This window comes from Vanessa cardui, chromosome 12 (genome assembly GCF_905220365.1).
Source record: "Vanessa cardui chromosome 12, ilVanCard2.1, whole genome shotgun sequence".
In the NCBI taxonomy this organism is placed as follows: Eukaryota; Metazoa; Arthropoda; class Insecta; order Lepidoptera; family Nymphalidae; genus Vanessa; species Vanessa cardui.
Genome location: NC_061134.1, coordinates 10666965 through 10688879, shown reverse-complemented (window position 1 = coordinate 10688879; position 21915 = coordinate 10666965). Strand labels below are relative to the sequence as shown.

The window sequence follows — 21915 nt, the reverse complement described above, 5'->3', positions numbered from 1 at the left end:
TCACCCTTCCAACCGGAACACAACAATACTGAGTACTGTTATTTGGCGGTAGAAATAACTGATGAGTGGGTGGTACCTACCCAGACGGGCTTGCACCCTACCAAAGCCCTACCACCAAGTAAAGTTACATGCCAGTTTCTATATAAATCGATCGTTCTTGAAGCAAAGTACGTAATTATATGTTACTACAATGCTTCAAAAACGCCATACATTATTAATCTTTAAAATCGACAATTAAAATGATTCGTCTGACAAACTTCGATCAAATGTTATTATCATCATCACCGTCATCAGCCTGTATTATTCCACTGCTAACCGTAGTCCTCCCTTAAGGCGTGCCACTCAGGCCGATCTTTGGGCCTTCTCATGTGGATGAGAAGGCCCAAAGATCGGTGCTGTCTGTTATCGTGGTTTGGCAACTGCAACGGTGACGCTGCTGCCCGTCACCCCTTATGATAGTGGTATCATAAGGGGTGACGGGCAGCAGCGTCACCGTTGCGGTTGCCAAACCGCATGCCCAACGTGCAGCGGTGGGACTATGGGCAATACAGGGAATATTGTCCTCCCCCCAATGATAAGGTCAACTCTAGTTTTGGTTTTCCATTATTTTCGTTTCATAAATTCTCTCAATCAATTAGAAACGTTTAAAATAGTTTGGTGTTTCAGACACATGGATAAGAATGGCTACACTACAAGACAATATTGGACAAGAATGTCCATAATAATTAGTAATCTATTAACGGTTAGCTACAGAAGTAACAATTGAGGCTGTCTACTCACCGTAAATTCAATTGTAGCTGCACTTGGAACAAAGTGCGGAGTGGAATGCATTTCATTTACAGAATCATCTCTCGTTTCCAAACTGGCAGGCAGACTTGACGTAACATCTGGAGCCAACGATGTATGCACCAATTCCTCATCCTGTATCGATGTTCTTGTTTCTAGATCGTCTGAGGTCGTCGTCCTGCCTATGTATCCTCGTAATATTGTACTGATACCGGTGAAGGATGTGTCCGGCGAAGCGTTCTCGGGCCACACGAGTATCATGACACAGCACAATGTTGATTGCCATTTCATCATGCATAAAACATGCTATGAGCGTCAAAACACCAAAATTAACTTCACGGTCACATTTTTTGACAATTTGAAATTAAAGTCAACACTTCTAGTCATATTTACTTTCTTTCACCCTCAAATTCTAAGATTCAGTTTGTAGATTATCAATTATATACGTATCCAGGCTTGTGATTTCATAACATTTAAATGATTAATTATAAATGACAAAAATAAGGTACTTCAAGGTACATCACTATCTATTAATATATTTAAAAAAAGCAGTGTATATATGTACATATATTTATGTAACTTAAAGTTAAAGATTTAGTCAATTGCGAAAAAGTTATCCCAGAATTCCTTGACGTTTTTTATAAGTATAATCTATACTATATATATGAATATATTAATCGTGCGTAGTATATATAATATACTATATACATATACACTAGTGCCTCAAATCCCATTCGTTGAAAGACTGTTGTAAATAATAATATATGAACTCACTCACAAACAGTCCAATTATAAATTAATATTTGGTTGAATGTGCTAATCCTAGAACATAATCATATAATAATCACATTGTTGTATTGACTGGCTAGCATTTTACGACGCTAATGTCTACGGGTAGAGGTGACCACTTACCATCCGATAGCTTATTTGAAAGTTCACCAACACAAATTTATTAACAAAACAGTCAACCTATATTTATTTATAACAAAAAATATCTAATTAAGACAATCAAGGGCAAGTTTAGTCTGAGTAATAAATATCAATAAAATAAGAAAAACAAACATTGATCTCTGATAATAACGTCACAGAAGGAAAACATTATATTCTTATTGAAACTCTCCCAAACATTTACTCTGTGTTTAATTTTATATTCAACTATCTACTGGAATTAGGAAACCCGATATTATTAACTTCTTATTTATGTTTGACATATCCCAATATGAAAATAATATTATTACATGAACATTTTACGTTTCAATAAATAAATAAAATAATTCAATAAGTATAGGGTTAGCTTGGGCGGATTCGAATGTCAGGTTACATTTAATTTAATGCTTGATTTAAAATAGAGTTACGATTTTCATATTGTTATTCGTCGTTGAAAAAGCTGTCGACCGTCATTCTACATAAGGGTACCAGATTTTGACTGTATATAATAATATTTATATGTAATATTATTATGACACTATTTAATTAATCAGTCTAAACTTGTGTTTTTTTTTCAGTTTTTTCAGTTATTTTGGTAAGTATGCATTTTATACTCATACTGTAACACATTTTCTTCAGCTATTTTATTCTGGTTCGTATTTGAATAAATTCATAGTATTTTTTACGTATCTAGATAGAACGATGCTTTATTATCCTGGTGTGCGTGACACCTAAGCTTGACACACGTCAAATGTCATAATATTTACTAGAGTACGTGTATATGGTGACCTTTTATTAAAAAAAAATCTATTACTTAGTATTGTGTGTGTAATTTGCAACTGTTAGATATTATTATTTTTTTAGGACTGACGCTAAGTTAGTTTGTCTAGACATATCAATAATAACATATATATTTATACACCTACGTGCTATTTCATATTCAAATTATATTTAATTGGAATAATAACAACAGACTTACAGGGTATTAAAATTGTTTCAAAATTTAATCATAAAGTTGTAATTAAATATTTGACTGACATTTTTCATCAGAATTAAAATACTTGATATTCCCCTACACGAGATAGACGACCTTAATTAATGTGGGTAGAACAAAAATTTTACCTCGCATGATATATAAAACAATCTTACGATATAATCAATACCAAAGTATAGTACGACACAATTTAGATGTATCATCAATGTATCGGCAAGATCCTTAAAACCGATCACATCCGAGTTAAGTACGCTGTCCCAAATTATCAATATTTATTTCTTATGTGGATATGATCTTTACACAAACGTAAGAATTTGTAATATCATACGACCTAATATATTCGTCAATTTGAACTGACGCGGGAATGTATAGCGACGAATAGCGCGACAGGGAGCTATTTCTATTGGTTCTATAAATCGGTTTTATTAAAATTTGCCGATGCTACATCTAAGTTGTGTCGTACTATAAGCGATTTATCCGCTCTTTCCGTGTTAATATATTTATGACGTTTCCCTGCGTTCATTTTTCCCCGTGCGTTTCTATACATCATGTATAATATTTTTAATATTTCAAAACTACTAACAAGAATAGTTTTTTTTAAATAACTTCATGTTTATATATATTTACAAAAAAAAAGCAAGTTTCGTTTTATGGCATAGGCATATTATCAAAATCAAAATTGCAAACTTTTTGCAAATAATTAAAAACTTATATAAAAAAACAAAGAAAGAATAAAGTATATTTTATTTATGTATAATTTATATTTATTCTTCTAGAGGCAATCTCTTCATTTGCAAAGTTCTGTCCGTGAGTGCGTTAGTTGTATAATACATTAATCAATATTCATATAAATCAAACGGTCTTTAACTGTTTAATATTATTAATCTATAAATAAGTACAACTAACTTAAAAATACACTTGCAATAAGCGCCTTGTAAGAAGTGGTCAAGATATTAATCTTTAAAACAATGTTTCCTGTATCATTTTTAGTTTAGATATAGCAAATAAATCATATTTACATATACATAAGGTCGGGAACTAAAACTACCAATTGAAAAAAAAATCTTTATGTAAAAAATTAAGACCATATTTATGACTGGTAATTCGAAACTGATACAGTGTTATTTCATAAAAAAAAACTATCGTATTACCAGAAATATATAACCTTCATTCATAATTAGTTCGAAGGTTTTATTTGTTAAAATATTAATAAAATCTTTGTTAAAATATTAATAAAATCTTGATTGTAAATGATTATATTCGTCGCTTCATTCAAAGATACAATTAACTAAGTAGTCCTTTTAACTTACCGGTATACGCCTGACGTGACGCCTAAAGAATTATGTCATTTTGAATATCGAACATATTCTATTAGACTATGTTCTTATTTAAAAAAAAAATTGCATTTGTTCGTGTATACGTGAAATGCAATGTATTGGGAAGTTACAAAACTTTCATTGGTTTAATTGAGTCTAAATTAATTTTATCTTATTTATATTTAGCGCCAACAAAATGTGTCATTTTGAATTTCGAATATTTTGTTTAGAGAATCGATTCATAATCGACCTCTTTTTACTTTTTTTATATTTATAGCTCCCATTATTATTTCATACTGTCACTTGTCACTTCATTCTTTTTTCGAGCGATGCAACGTTCGCACGGGCCTACGATAAATCAAAAAATGACGAAAAAATAAAATAAAATGATGCTAGTCGCTATCAGCGCAACCTCGCAAGCATCTTGAAGAAAAAAAAATCGGTTTTTGAACTCAATATCAAATCGATCAATCCGGTTAGTATTTTAGAGCCATTAAATCAATTATTGTAATAATAGATGATCACGCTTGTGTGTTGACCGTGTATCATCACGAAGGAAAATAATAAGATAAAAACTTTAATACGTCAAACATTTTTTTTATAAATGTCATAACATATTCTGGTTTAGTTGACATTGGACCTTGCTATTAAACATTGTAGCCAAAATTTTCAAAAACTAAAATAAGTCTATCTATGTCCCAGGTATTCCAATACAAACAAAACATTGTTTTACAAGGCACGTAGCAACTAGTACAGTGCAGAAAAATTGGGATGCATTTCCAATTTAATAGTTGAGTATTAATTGAATTCTAATGGAGAGAACTCTATCATATTTAAGAAGAAAACTGGCATAATCACCCTGGTGTTAAATGGACGCCGCAATAAATATTGGCACTACATCGCCAATGCGTGACCAACCTTGGAAACTAGATTATGTTACTTATGCCTGAAGTTAAGCTGACTTACTCTTCCTTCAAATTGAAATTGATATTTGGTGGAGGAATACGCGAGAAGTTGTTGGTCGCGACGGGTTTGGCCAACGTTATCACCAAAGAATGGTAAAATCTGTAAGGAATTAGATCACCAATCCTTACTATGGTTTTCACGCTCGACGTCAAACCTGTGCGAAGAACCTTATCATCACGATTGTCGTGATATTCTTTTTTTATGCTTCACGGATATTTGTTGTAAGCAAGTATCCAAACAATTAACGATAAACGAACGATTTTAGGAGAGATACAATATCAGTTTTCCTGGAATTTTCAAAAAGGTATAAAAATAAAGAATTTTTTAATCATAACGAACGTTCTTTAAATTTCCCATAGTGGGCTAAGGCCTCCCCTTCCCTGAGAAGGTTTGGAGCTTATTTCAACACTCTACACAAACACGGGTTAGTGGATGCACAGGTAGAATTTAGTTGAAATTAGTCAGATGCAGGTTTCCTCACGATGTTTTCCTTTACCACCGAATACGAGATGAATAAAATTTTAACAAAAAGAAAAACCGACTTCAAACAAAACAGTATTTTAAAACAAATTAAAATGCACTAAAAAGTATTAAAAAAAAATAAAAAAAAAAAATACAGACGAATTGATAACCTCCTCCTTTTTTAAGTCGGTTGATTATAAACAAAAAAATCAGCTTGCCTGAGCTTGAACTCGCAATCATTAGTTGAGATGCATGCGTTCTAAACTTCTAGCTACAGGTATATTGGCGTGAAATGGCGGCAAAAAATTACAAATTAGATTGCATTTGTTTAATCGCGCCGATAATTAAACGTGAAGGGGCACGCCATAAGAAAATACGGATTTTTTACAATGTTCTGCCATTTAAATTGATATATATCCAATTGGTGACATTGTTAGTTTTAAATTGAATTGTAAAACGTAAATGAGAACAAAAAGTAAATAAAACCTTTTTAGAGCCTTCTCGAGACAGATTAATTTGAATTAGCATCTATTTTTACTTTAAGCAATTTTTTCTTAGTTGAAATGAGTCAACTATGATATGGCCTTGAGTTTTTTATGTAGTCTGTTTATTTATACATCAATTATGCGTGATGTTTAATTGGTTATGCTAAATGGTTTCAAATATTATACTTGTAATCATATCTAATTCCTCATTATTGGTTTACATAAATTATTTCTTTTTTTGCGTATATTTCAATAATTTTTAATTTATACTAAATATTTGTTTGTTGTTCTATAATAATATTTTTATTATTGTCATTTATTTATTTTATTATAAAATTTGGGAGCTGAAATGTTCCAGTGATTGGAACGCGTACATCCTAACCGATGATTTCGGGTTCAAACCCAGGCAAGCACCACTATATATGTGCTTAATTTGTGTTTATAATTCATCTCGTGCTCGGCAGTGAAGGAAAACATCGTGAGGAAACCTGCATGTGTCTAATTTCATCGAAATTCTGTCATATGTACATTCCACCAACCCGCATAGGAACCGCGTGTCGGAATATGTTCCAAACCCTCTCCTTAATGGTAGAGGAGGCCTTAGCCCAGAAGTGGGAAATGTACAGACTGTTACTTTACTTTACTATACTAAAATTTAATAGAATTTTGTATGGGGTAAGTTTAAACTCAAAGGTGGGATAGGCTATGACTAACAGCTGAAAACCAACGCCAGTGGAACCGTGGGTGACAGCCAGTCTTTCATATAATGAGACTGAATACATGAAAGCCACTTCAATACAAGATCGAACCTCAGAATCGAAATTCGATTATAATTTTCTATTACAAAAGGCAGCCTTTTTAAGGACTTTCCAAGTATTTTTATCGTTTCATGTAATTGAGACGAATATTGTAAATCAATCTCACCGCGTCAATTCCAACTTTTACTTTCAGATACATTTTAGCTTGCAACTAAGGAATCTGAACGAATAAAATAAGTATCTCTTCTCTTGAGTAGGTTTGTGATATAAAGGCAGTTTGGCTATAAACTGTATACGCCTTATTATTATATTTGCAATATTTGCAAGTCACCACAACCAAAAAATTATTTATTTGTTTCTATTTTGCCTAACTTAACTTTGTATTTGATACCCAGGTAATCCAAAAAAAAAATAACAATTACAAATAAAATAATTTAATTTAGAACACTTGGACCTTGGCCCTTTGTTACAAATATAACTCGATTTTTTGCCACCACTGACGACAGAAGGGCTGCAAAAGTTTTTACGCAGAAGAATGGATTTGCAATTCAACGCGGAAATGCGGCTAGCATTATCGACTCATGATTTGTATTGTATGTTTCACTTGTATATTATTAAGCCCTAATGGTATTAACTTTTATGTTCATTGAGATAAGTTGTAAGTATGGAAGTTAGCATCAAGTTATAATTAGCAAGTATTTGCAGAAGTTCTCGTAAGTCTCCCGGGTAAAAACCGTTGTTTTAATATCATGTAAGTATAATAAATGTTGTGTAGATCGGAGAAGCTGATTTAGGTTGTCTTTACTATAAAATAATAAAACACATAATACTCTGTGCCTTAATTACTTTCATGCCAAATATTTTATAGTCTTTTTTTTCATGGCTGGACATCTGCAACGCTGAAAACTTTGCAGGTGGGTTGGCCCGGCGTTTAAGATATGAATTGGATATTTTGTTGAGGGTAGTCCAAACTTGATAAAGTAACTTGGTGGTAGGACCTTGTGTAGGTACCATCCACTCATCATAAATCCAACCGCCATTCAGTACTACTTAGTATGTTGAGTAGTGTACGGGTTTGAAGGATTTTTTTGATTAAGCCAGTATATATAACTACTATATATAACTACTGACACATATTGTTTCCAATGTTGGAACACATTGGCGATGTAATGAATGGTGAATATTTCTAGCAGCGCCAATGTTTACGCCAACGCAACTTTTTATGTTCATTAAAAAACGTCGATCACAAACATATGCTATATTATAATAGTATGCGGTCAGTTGTTGTAAAATTGTCGGCCTCTCCTTGGTATTTCGTTCAAATATATTCTTTCAAATCTAACCCGTAGCTTCCGAGATTAACGCAAACAAACAAAATCATATAATAATTCATAAGATATGAAAAAATCGTCTGTGTTTATTCGCTCGCCATTTGTAATTGTTTGGTTAAAGCTTCACTTCAACACCTTTTCAATTTTATTAAGTATTATTTTCATTTAAATTTCGGTATCATAAATAATAGGAAATAATGTAGCGTCAGCAGAAAAATCTAAATTAAAACTGAAGAAAAAAAGAAATAAAAATTGTCGTTGATCTAAAGGCACATAAATTCCAGTTTTACTATAATATTATCAATGACCTACATTAGACATTTCCGAATTTATCATTGTTTGTTAACTATATTGTTCATGTATTATATGCAAAAATCTTTCTCTCGAACCACTCTATCTAGAATAAAATTCCGCAGACATTTTTAACTTTGCCGTTTTGTATATTTAAATCGTTTATAAACAATATATTGGTAAAAAGGCGTATTACTCGATACAAGATTTTGTAGATGATAAAAAAGCGTGGAATTAATACTTGTTGACTTCCACGCAGGCTATATTAATTTAAATAATTGTATTAACTAACATGACTTTGTATTTTTTAAATGTTAAAAAAGAGTAACTACTGAGTTTCTTGCGGGTTCTTCTCGGTGGAATCTACTTTCCGAACCGGTGGTAGCTTTACTTAATTGTTAATTGACGATTCAAAAGTGAATGTAAAAGCCCACTTGAATAAAGTTTATTTTGATTTTGATTTTAAAAAAATCGCATCAAAATCCGTTGCGTTATTTTAAAGATCTAAGCATACATAGGGACAGACAGCGGTAAGCGACTTTGTTTTGTACTATGCAATGATACAGTAGTAATATAATGTTTCATGACGGTCGAAGGTATATCTACAATTACTTTAATCCATCTTTAATTCGCGAAGCGATCGGACTGTAACGTACTAATAAGGAACTTTGTTACATAAAAATCGATAAAAACGTTAATCATAAAAGCGACAGGCGACTTTTTTATACGATGTTTATTATCAATGGTATAACAACACTATAATAGTATAGGGTTCCTGGAATGTTGTGATTATCTTATATTTGTACAATATTGACATCTATTTTCTGAAACGCTAATCAACGTCAGATTATTTGAGGTTAATCTGAATCGTAATTGGTTAATGGTCACGCAATGAACGACCAATGAGCGTTTAGTATTATGTGAGATTAATTCATTTGACATTACTTATCATTTCAGAATCTGTTAATATTGGAAGTCGAGAAGTGAGTCGAGATGGCCCAGTGGTTGGAACGCGTGCATCTTAACCGATGATTGCGGATTCAAACCAGCACGCACCGCTGTTTCATGTGTTTAATTTGTCTTTATAATTCATCTCATGCTCAGCGGTGAAAGAAAACGTCGTGAGGAAACCTGCATGTGACAAATATCATAGAAATTCTTCCTCATGTGCATTCCAACAACCCGCATTGGAACAGCGTGGTGGTATATGTTCCAAACCTTCTCCTCAAAGGGAGAGGAGGCCTTTAGCCCAGCACTGGGAATTTACAGGCTGTTGTTGTTGTTGTAATATTGGAAGGCTTGTCTGTTGATTGTTCTATTTGGATACTGTTTCGGTGATACCATTAAAGAACAATTATCTCCAGGACTTGTGTTAGATAAATTTATCGGAAAATTTGGGATTGAGAACATTCTATTCCGTGCAATAAACCCACAGCTGGGCTATGAGACTTGATGAACCAAATGTGCGGGACCCACCCACAGCTGGGCTATGAAACTTGATGAACCAAATGTGTGGGACATTTGGTTCATCAAGTTTCAGAGATCAATCTACGGAGCTGAGCTAATTTTGTTGGTGGACACACTAATGACCATTTTTCAACCATCACAGATTTCCTTACGACATGAATTATAATCTCTATTTAACCACATGAAAAAAAATAAAGGTGCTCCGGTTTGAACCCACAATATATACGAAATCAAATTAATTTCATTCAAGTAAATTTCGCTAAGAAGCGTCTTTGAATCGGCCTTAATTAAATACTCCCACGGTTTCAGGAAGCAGCCTCTAGCGAGACGAAACTGCAAGAAACTCGCATAGTTGCTCTTTTCAAATAAACAGGTTTACAAATAAAAAAAACCTTTTAACCGTTCTATAACCACTGGGTAATCTCTCAATACCCGTGAATTAATCATATCACTTTATTCCATACACATATAAGATATATATGTGATTCTCATAGGTCTACTCTGCTGTTAAATATAGCACATGATAATTATTCAAATAGCAAAGGTGCTAATAACTAGCACAGACTGTTACCCTGAGAATCTTAAGTCTCAAATATTTGGAAAAAGACTTAAGTAAAATCACTCAAATGAAACATAATATAATATTATTTGTACTTAGGTCTTTTTGTTTCTACGTACATAGTATATATTTGTCTTTTATTTCATTAATAATAAATCGAAAAACGTGGGTACTTCAGTGCAAAGAATAATGAACTATAATATCTTTGACGTAAGTACGTTTTTTACGTGAGACAATTTCAAGACGTCAGCTTTTATTAGTTCAAGTTAAAATAAAATATAGACAGACACTATTATTTTATGTATTACATTTTTATTTACCTTTACGAAGTCAGACGAATGAAAAAATATATCTTTATGTAAATGGTATTCTTTGCCCTTAGATATTGGCTATAAATTATTTATACAATCATTATAAACGCGCAATAGAATATGTGGTCTAAAATCTTATACATCTTTTGACTGTAATTACACTGGCTCACTCGTTACACCTGACTACATTACACGGTATCGATAATAAAAACTTATGATTTTTTTAATGTAATCTTTTTATTGATATCTACGATACTTATACACAAAATTTGCTATAAAACATTGAATTTTTAAAGAGCTATGTATATAAATAGTTGTTAAGTGGATCGCAAAGGTGTGGAGCATGCGTTAAGGCTATTCTGGGTAGGCTGACTGGTTACAAGCGGAAATATCACTTATGAACTGATTGTTTTATGATATTTCTGTATTGCACTCTATTAATGTAGCACTTTTTGTAGTGCAATAAATACGGTTTTAAAACGAGACTACAGAAAAATGACATCTCCTACTAATGTTTGATTTAAAAAAAAAATTAAAAGACGTTTCAGTTTAAAAGGTATTAAGGTATGACAAAAATGATAGCGCACTTTACGAATGAAAGGATCGCCCTTCGACTCTTTAATTTTTTAATATTACAAAAATATAAGATAACGAATTTAAATTTTAACTCTTAACAAAGACCGTTTCATTGAGTTTTCGCCGGTTATTCTCAGGTTTTGGTTTATTTTACGAACCGCCGGTCATTTTAGTTTGACTATTAATAAGTGTAATCCTTTTATATTGAGTAAAGAAATTACAATTGATATTTCACTTTGTTTAGGGTCGGGAAAGATATTTCGTTTAAATATAGATTCTTTGTTTTATATTATATGTAACCATCGTGTTATAACTCATTTTGCTTGTATGTGTGTACGTTGTAAGTAACCTTACAAGCTTCTATTGCCCTGCAGCTGATAGTATATTTGGGTAAAGTCGCACTCAATCTAAAGATAAATAAATTCAAAGAAATCTAAATATGTTTTAAGAAGTGTATTTTCAAAGAAAATCTAATAGATTATAGCTTCTATTTGTATTCTTATGGAAAGCTTTTAAAAGCCTGACCTCTTTCTTTCGGAAAACATTAAAATTAATTCAGTAAGTACTTTTGAAAATAAATAAAACGTTGTTTTTAATTAAACATATATGTAAAAATATACACTGCGTAATTTGCAAATTAAATTGCGTAATTAATGAAAAAAAATGAATCAATAAGAAATCATTCTCAATCAAAAGTATTGACCTTGTTACGATATATATTTGTATTAACAAAGTATTTATTTTGTATTTTAACATTTTATATACGTATTCAAGTATATAAATAACTTTTTTTATTTTATTTACGTAGTTATTAACGCTGAAGATAGAAGATAATAGAAAACCAAGGATTTCGAAGTAAATTCAATTGTAACTGGATACCTATTATTACCAAGATACACAGCTCGCAATGTTTATAATGTAACACAAAACTAAATATTGCACAACAACACATATACACACAGAACACAACACAATAACGGGGCACTTTATTTAATTATCTACCTAATATCTATCTACGATCGTTTATGTAAATAATCACTGATCATATCTGTTACGTGATTGTTTATATTAGTGATCACTACATGAAGACGCGTTACGTTTTCGAGTTCATGTCCGTTGCGGGAACGTTTACGCGTAGAATGATTCGGTTCGAACGCTGGGCGGCCGCCCACGCGGCATCCGTAGCTCAACTGGCCCCTGTAGCGAACAGTCCTGATGTGCTACTATTTGCTCCATATTACTCGTTTTTACCTCACATCCGAGAATTTGTTTCGTGTAAAACGTTTCGTCACGACGTGAAATAGACGCGCGGATTTTTATTAGTCGCGTAATGTATTCTTTTACAGCTTGTTGCTTACAAATATTACGGAATAGAAGGTTAGAACAGATTTTTATAGCCATTTAAACATATAACTTATTTTATATTGATGTATTAATATATAGCTACATAATTTTTTAATAATACCTAAGTAGCGATCTATTTTGTACTTTTCTAACAATATCATCAATTTGATATTGTTATCAAGTTTTAATAAGATTTTAAATTGGTGTATAATAAATAGACGTGAAAAACATTCGAGTTTCATTAGTTATATCCATTACACGAAGTTGGTTGTCTTCTTCACAGAACACGAGGAAACGGGTCACCGAATTAACTTAACCTGCTTTTTTTATTTTTAAACAGTAATTACATTTAGAAATTAATCTAATTGTTAATTTTTTTTTGTTCTAAATTTAAAAATAGCGGAATTCATTTCGTCAAGACATTAATTAAATTAAAAAAAGAACAATTTCGTGATTCAAATTTAAAAGTATTTATTTTCACGTCAGCCTTACTACAGTATGGATATCGGTACATATAGTAGCTTGGGAAGATACCCACATAGTCTAGCGCTAGCTAGCCAGTAGGTACTTAATATTGTTGTATTCCTTTTTGTGGGTTGAGTGAGCCAGTATAACTATCGATACAAAGGATATGACTTCTTAGATCCTTTATTGGTGGCATGTTGTTTAATATATCTAATTAAATTAATGCGTTGCGTTAATAACAACGGGCGAAGGTGACGACTCACGGTTTTGTCGACGACGTAGGCATCATCGCACCTGTGAGCCCGGTGTTGCAGATGTCCATGGGTGGTGGTAGTTATTTTCCATCACGTGATACTCATGCTCGTTTGCCACCAATAACATAAAAGTATACTCAGGTCACTTATTTGCTAGAACTTAAGTACATTAAAACAACTTAAAAAAATATAAGTATCCTTAAATTATAAAAACTTGTTGATCAGTAAATTGTCAAGCTTAGTTTTAAAGAAATTAAATTTTAGTTAATAGTGTTTTATAATTATATCAAAGAGAGACTTACAAAATTAAACAATCACACATATGTAATACTATGATTACTGTTTATAGGTTAGTAGGTACGTCGTCACTCGTTTCACCCTTAACCTTTACAGAAGATTGACATTGGTTTTGGAATTGTGTCAATTCATTTTCAATGTTACGTATTACGTATTTCTTATTATGAAAATGATAAACGTTTTGTTAAAAAAAATTCACCTACCTGAATTATACACAAAACTAGCAACCTACCCCGTCTTCGCACGGTTACAATGCCGATACTAAATATATTAGAGAATGTCTTACAACGTTCACAGCTATTTTGTCATAAGACAAAACCGCTATGTCCCTGCTTTTTAGATCTGTAGTATCTTCAAGTTAATTAATATTACCTACATGCTTATGCGTCTTCTTAAGGTGTACAATACTAGAGAATATTATTTTGATCTATCTGGTAGGTTTCAAGCAGCGTTTACAATGTAAGCGCAAAAAATGTGTTTATTTACGACATCACTTCAGAAACCTCTAAAATGATCAGTGTTTCACTACACATTAACCTTCCTCTCGAAGTAGACTATCTGTATAAAAAACACCTCAAAATCGGTAGTGTCATTTTAAAGATCTGAGCATACATGGGCACAAGTTGTGGTTAGTGACTTTGTTTTATACTATGTAATGACGATGATAAAAATTAAACATCAACACTTGTATAAAGAATTGTATAATTATTACCATTGTTGATTATGTTATTGAGTTTATTCACTCTATGCTAATTATTACTGCGAAGATATTTCTGTGGTATCGGCAGGCAGACGGTCCACCTGATGACATATGATCACCAATGCTCATAGCCATCAGCGATGTATGAAATTTTAAACATTTCTTACATAACCAATGTGCCACCAACGTTGGACTGATGTCTTACCTTCCTTCGTCTTGTAGTTTCACTGCAACGTTGTTTTTTTGCCATGTAGAACTTGCCAGTGCTGATGCGCCCAAACTCTTTGGAACATTCATTAAAAAACTAGAGGTACCCACTCCAGAGGGCCTCAAAAGATCGCTTGCTTCCGTGGCGTCCTGTAAGCTAGAGGAGTTCATGCGGTACAGATAACTCTATCCAGCGTAGACCCTTCTTCAACACAGCTTTTTGCCGTAGTGTCAAATATTGTATATACTAATTAAAGACAATGAGATCTGGACATAGATCATTTGACTACTTCTTACTCATTTTGGATACGTAACAATAATAGCCTGGATATATATATATATATATATCCTGGGTTACTGGAGGTAAGCCAGGATCTCTCACTAGGATTGACTGTGAGGTATCTAGTGGTGTTCTATCAGCTACTCCACTGTCTGTGTGTTGTTTTTGTCGTGTTATAGTTATTAGTTTTTATATAACACTATTGAGACAATTTACTTAGATTCATAATGAATTTTGTGATTAGCAATAAAATTGTCTTTGATTATCAAACTTAATAAGGGACCATGTGTGGTCATGACGTATAGATAGAGAAGAGCAATAGTAAAAAATATAATGTAGAATTTGTTTATGTTGCTTATCGAGTAGGTAAGGCCTAATTGCCATTTGAACTGTGTTATATTGTGTAATTTCAGTAGCTCGGGATGGCCAAAATAATATTATCGTTTTACAATGATGCTTCAATCTCTCTATCTTTTGTTAGAATCCCCCACGCTATCGTCTAATTGTTTTCTAATGACAGCTCAATCATATTTAAAAAAATAAACAGTGTTACATGCCAGTATTAAATGCTATGACATATAAAATAATATTAATTACAGTTTTACAAATTATTGATCAATTAATTACAATAATAATTGCATATAATAAAGCAAATACAACAGCCCCTGCTATATTCATAATATGCAATAATAATGTCATATAAATTATGATATAGAATCAAATGTAAATGTATTGTACATAACACCGTATTGAAGGCTAAGGTTACTCTTGTAACAATAGTATAAACCCAGAGTCACATCTTTTACTGAGTAGGTTTTTAGTATTTTTAAGGGAGAGTATCAATTAATATTTTACATTCGATATGTTAGGCATTATTCGAAATAAAAAATGCCATGTACATTAATGATGAGACGGGCATAAGATATAAAGTAGGTTTAACTAATTGTACCTATTTAAGCTAATATAGAGCTGGCTTGTTGCTTTATTTTCAAATAAAAAGTAGATTTTCCTCTAACACTTAATTGCCATGATTTAAATTATTTACTATGTAATTAGGAAGATCGCCTGCCCTATAAATGCTCTGTTGAAAAAGAAAAAACGACACAAATTTCCATAATCGTTCGTAAAGAAAAAAACAAAATATGTATAAATAAAAGTTTTCTCTTTCGAGCAGGGGAACTAACGTTTGGAACGTGTCTATATATTATTAACTATATTTTAACTTTTCAATGTTGATTGATCGATTGGATGATTTTTTTTTTTTAATTTGCGTCTGTTTTTACAGTACCTAAGCTAAAGATGATGAAATGGCCCTTATGTAGAAAGTGACATTGTAACTTTTTTATTTATTAAGATTTATGAAAGGCAAAAGGAATAATTACACATTTAAAAAAAAGAATATTTTTATTAAATATTTCTTATTTTAGAGAATGATATATTACACAACGAAATCACGAATAATCAGTTTTATTTTTTTTATTTCGACGAATAATATGATGACTTTAATTATTAGCGATAAAATTGAATGAAATTAACGAATCAAATAATATGTATTTATGTATTATTATATTAATTAAAACAATATTTTTTTTAAAAAAAAAAAAAGATTATCCACTAAAATGCAGAATATCAACATTGCCTTTGCGTTGCAAACATTAGGAATCCTTAAAAAAAAAACTGTTTAAACCGTATTTAACATAAAGCAGCTAAAAATAATCCAGCAAGCAAGGAACACCTTCAATCGTTCGACCGTTGTAAAGTTTTTGAAGTGTTTTAAAAATACTTTGTAAATAGTTTTCGCGTATTGCATTAACAGGTGCGTTTGTTTGTTTATACGCCGTCTTGCGTTGCTTCTGCTACTTTGAGTCTGAGAGAGATCAGACGTGTTTACAGATTATTTTCCTCCACTTACTTCACGTTCTAAACTGACGTTCAGACTCTATTAAGAGAACTTCAATCATATCTAACTAGAAAAACACAAACATTTACAAGTAAATAAAATAATTTTTTTTTCGATGATATTGCGTCGAATTTAAATTGGTCCCATAATATTAAGCATCGTCAAAAATTAGTGAGGTAAGTTTTCATTTATATATATTTGATTGCAATGGATATTTACGATATATGTAATGGAAAATTGTCTCGTTTTTTCTTATTCAACAGAGCATATATAAGGCAAGCGAACTTCCTAATAACACTATAAATAATTTACATTTTGCCAATTTAGTGTAAGAGGAAGATCTAGTTTTTTTTTTTTTTTTTAATAAAGCAAACGAACCCAGCTGTTCACGCCTAAGATTTTTATTTTAATAATATCTATATAATATATACATGTAAATTAATTTAATTTTAATTAACATTATTTACCATATATAAAACCCTTTTTTCACAACATTCAAAAAGAAAAAGTACCTAATGTGTAAAATCGAATGTTCTGTGATCTTCTTTTGGTTTTTTTTTTTTTAATTACTAACTACTAATGGCAACGAAACGATGTATAATTAATTTTTTTGTTTAACTGAGTTCGGAATATATGAGTTCGGACTCGTGTCTTGTAATAGACACTAGCTCTCTACAAATAATCTAAAATCCAATTAGTTAAACCTACTTTATCTCTCACGGCCAGCTCTTATATTAAAAGAATTGATAATGTAGTTTTTAAAATTTTGAGTAATATTTAAGCCATTTAATTTACGGACGCTCTTAAATAACGCCTCGTAGCCAGTTCCACTCAGCAAAACGAATCGTTTGTTAAATAAAGTAACTGGGTATCAGCGAATTTAACCAAAATATATATAATGTTTTGGTAGGATGATGATTTCTATCTACGACGGCCCCACTCCTTTCACAAGGGAAACCCAAGTGCGCCTGGAATATTCGAGCCTATGGGAGTTTGCACCCTCCAATCTCCCTTTTTCATAATCTCATTGGAAACTTTAGCTAGAGGACCAAGGGATCTTTTTCAAGTGTTCATTCAGAGGTTGACTTGTATTTTTCTTTATGAACCATCATCATTAGTATGCATTGAAAATCTGTTAAAAAGTTTTTATAATTTGCTTTTATATTTCTTAGTTATGTCTTAGTTTCATTTATTATATAATTTAGTTTAAAATTTGATTTTATTTTATATAAGTTAGTTTGGTTTCTATTTTTGAACATCAATATTGTTCACAGCCAGGGCCGTAGCTACTGCCGTATCTGCCGTATCAATTATACGGGGGCCCCGGGCTACGAGGGCCTAAAACGCACGTTAGTAACAGACAGATGGCATATGACAGACAGATTAATTATGGTAAATAAATAAATTATGGTAAATAAATATTTAATTATTATTTAATACATTATTTTTGTGAGAAATCTTTACTCTTCCTCAGGGCCCCAAACAATCTTCTATACGGGGCCCCGTCAAGGCACGTTTCTGTTCTGTTCACACCTATAAAGATGTATCTTGAATATAACCTTTATTAAATATTATTTTAAGTGTTTAGTGATAATTCGATAGTGTAACTTTTACAATAAGTTAATAATAATAAATAAGTTATCATATCAGACAGACAAAGACATAAGACATTGTCAGATATTTTTTGGAAAAGGATTTTTTATTCTTTACTGTCATGAACCCAAAATAGTCATGAAAAATTTATTTTCCAAGATTACATTAAATATATATTTACCAATAAAACTTAAAATATTAATACACATACATATTTCTAATGGCAATCGGAAATGTATTTTAAAGAAAGTTACACATATGTTTATAATTTGGATATTTTAAACGAAAAGAACATAACCTTAAAAATCATTAAAGGTATTAAAAAAAACACGTCCTATTATTTTTATTTTTTATTACGTCACAGAAAAATATGCACAGCACTGTATAAAGACAATCACTAGGTAGAAAATCTAACACAATCATTTTACGACGTTTAAGCCAAAAATATTCATAAATAGAACACGTGCAATCGAAAAAAAAAACCTAATTAAATAATACTTGAAATTAAGACGATTTTGCACCGTGCAAAATATCTGGAAACGAAAAAATTACACGCGTATTATGAAAAAAAAATTTGGCTTACACGTCGCAAAACTTTATCAACTACAAACAAACGTTTCAAAACATCAAAACGCTTACAAACTACGTCAGTCATTCGCACATTATGATTATTAATATTTCGCGACTTAGGTTTCGTTCACACGGCGGTCCGCTTTACGGATTAAATCAAATGGAAGTTATATGACCATGTTCACATAATTATCATAAAGAAATTCGATACAAAACACCGATTCGATAGAGTAAACAGAAAGGAGCGACTTCAGACAGTGTACAGTACTAGGCATGTGTTCGATGAAATATTCGCTGTCTCACTCTAAACAGTAACCCATCTGTGAGAAAGAGATGAAGCGAATGTTAAACCGATTTCGATATCACACCCGTTTCATCTCTTTCCCTCATATCGTACAATATTCAGTTAGAGAAAGACAGGGCAACACTGCGATATGATATTGAATGCAATAACCGTTACACAACCTATGTCACAAAATTCAGACATCGCCCAAGTCTATACAGAACCAATAAAATCACAACTTGTTATAAATACATGTTCACTGACATTCAGTAAAAACAGATCAGTGTAAAACTATTCTGTAAATATTGACAGTTCCGTGTGAACGAGCCTTTAGGTTCGAACTACAAACATAAAACTCTCCGTGTTATTCTATAGGCAGTATATTAGAAATAATAATAAATAAATTAACATAATTTTATTTATATCAACAACAAATCAAATCAAAGTTGCGACACGCCATTATTCAAAGCTGTCAATTAAACTTCAGACTAATTTCTGTCCAATCTTGTGATGTTACTTATCAAACTTATAGTTCAGATCTTATTGACGTTTATATAAAACATTTTAAATGAACATATATATTTTTATTATAACCGTCATGTAATACGGTATATTTTAATTTTTTAATTTGCTGGAGTTCGATATTCGAAACATACATAGATAATGTCGAAACATCGAGCGCTATGAAATAAAAATGAAAATCATGGTAATTATATTAAATAACTGTCATTTTTGACGTTTGTTGTTTATACCGCATTATACCGTCCACAAACTGTTAAACAAATATTACATTAGCGCATCTCATCGGATCTGGCAAGACGTATTTTATTATGAAATACTGATTATTGTTATTATTACGTACGTTCGGCAAGAACGGTTTTATAAAGAACTTATTCATATATCCAGTCCAGAAACAAAGCTTAGGAAAGTGAAGGTAGATTTACACTCAAAACATTCTCGTGAAACTTATATACTTATTAGGGAGGTTAATTCTACTAATTTTCATCGGTTTCATTCGTTGCTGATTGTATGATAAAGTAAATTTTTTTAGTGGAATTGCTCCTAAGACAACGTCTGATATAATACATGTGAATGATCTTAAGGAGTATCATAAACAAAAAGTTTATATATGTTTTTTGTCTTTGGACCGGAGTATACGTAACGAATATATATTATATAAATAAAATCATTAGTATAAACAACATATCGTTAGAGAATATTGAAGAAACATAATTTAATACGTTATTAAATAATATTCTAAAGTTAGTAAAGTTACATAAAAAATATGTAAGAAAAAAAAAGTTTTATTAAATACAAAGAATAAATTAGTAACAAAAATATAGATCGCTTTTTTTTAACTCAAATATATTTTAAATAAATATCCGGTCATAAATGTACAAATCGTACGTAAATAATATATATATGTTTTAATTAAATATAAAAAAATATTATAGTGTTATAGTATTATTGTAAGCTATCTGAAGTGTTATTAGTCAAATTTAATCTTTATTTTAAGAAACATAGGTCTTATGAAACAAATGATCTACTATATCTATTGTGCGTAAATCTATATTTACTTGCATAAAATCAACGACAATATTATATGATATTTTTCAGATGAACCTATTTTTACTGTATTTAAGTTTAATATTATTATCTATATTTTATACTATTTTAAAATGTTAATCTTTATAAAAATGTTAAAAAAAATTAAATATAACAAATGATGGCAGTTTTTAATACAATCATAGCAAAACTATAAGGTCACGCAGTATTCCTATGGATAAGTGAAATAAAAAATAACAGCCTGTTAGTATCTGAAATATTGGGCTGAGACCTCTTACTTTTACTCTATAAAATGTTTAATTGTCAAATTAAAGATTTTTTTTAAAGGAATCACTAATGTCACAGATAAAATATAAAAATTCAGTAACGGTATACAGGCCTACGTTTGAAGAGTATCGATATGTCTAAATTCAATACTATATCTAAAATACTACGTTTGAATTTACAAATGGGATTAATTACTATAAAACTAGCACCGAACGGTAGCAAGATACAACTATTTCAAATTAATGAGTGAATATTATTTTCTTTTTTCGATTAATTAAAAAAAAAAAAAAAAATTATGTGAAAAGTATTAGTTGTTAATTTAAGGGATTGTTGTTAAAGTACTGTTTACATAAAAGTATATGCCGTTTCCTAGTATATCTTTATGATAATAATGTTTTCGACTGAATAATTAATATCTTAAACAATAAATTAGTTTTATGGAAACAAGAATTATTGCATTGCTAATGTTATAAATAAAAAAATATAAGCAAGAACCAATCCCAGGGATAATTTGACAAGACTGGTCTAATTCAATCGGGATACGGACGATTATAGGTTTATGTAAATATGTATATACGATTGAATTGACTATAACCATTACAACTCAGTAAGAAATAATTTAAGAGAGTTTAAGAGTGAGGGAGAGTTTTTAATGGATGGAGATTAAAATGGAAGGGTAAGGGGTATATTTACCAAAATCACCAAATACAGCTTCGGTCCAAAAATATATGTATCTTACAAATCCATACAATATTGCGTTTTTGTTTATTCCTATGTCATATCATATATTTTAATAAATCAGTCTAAACTTTGAATGAGGTCCTGTATAAAAATGACCTAAATATTATTGCTGTTCGAATGAGAATATATCTCACAGATATCGTCGATTAATAAAAACTGTACACTGTACATTGACAATCATGATATAATCCGAGGTAAACACCAATAGTCGCATGTCAA

The 21915-nt window shown here is 31.0% G+C and overlaps 1 protein-coding gene across 1 annotated transcript in view; it reads right to left on the bottom strand.

Moving 5' to 3' along the window:
* LOC124534191 (fibroblast growth factor receptor 3-like) overlaps positions 1-1210 on the bottom strand; it is a 149148-nt gene extending 147938 nt beyond the window's left edge. The window contains exon 1 of the mRNA XM_047109901.1: positions 781-1210. Within this exon, the coding sequence (XP_046965857.1) occupies positions 781-1080 (300 nt within the window). The 5' untranslated portion in view covers positions 1081-1210. The remainder of the gene's footprint in view (positions 1-780) is intronic.
* Positions 1211-21915: the final 20705 nt, after the last annotated feature.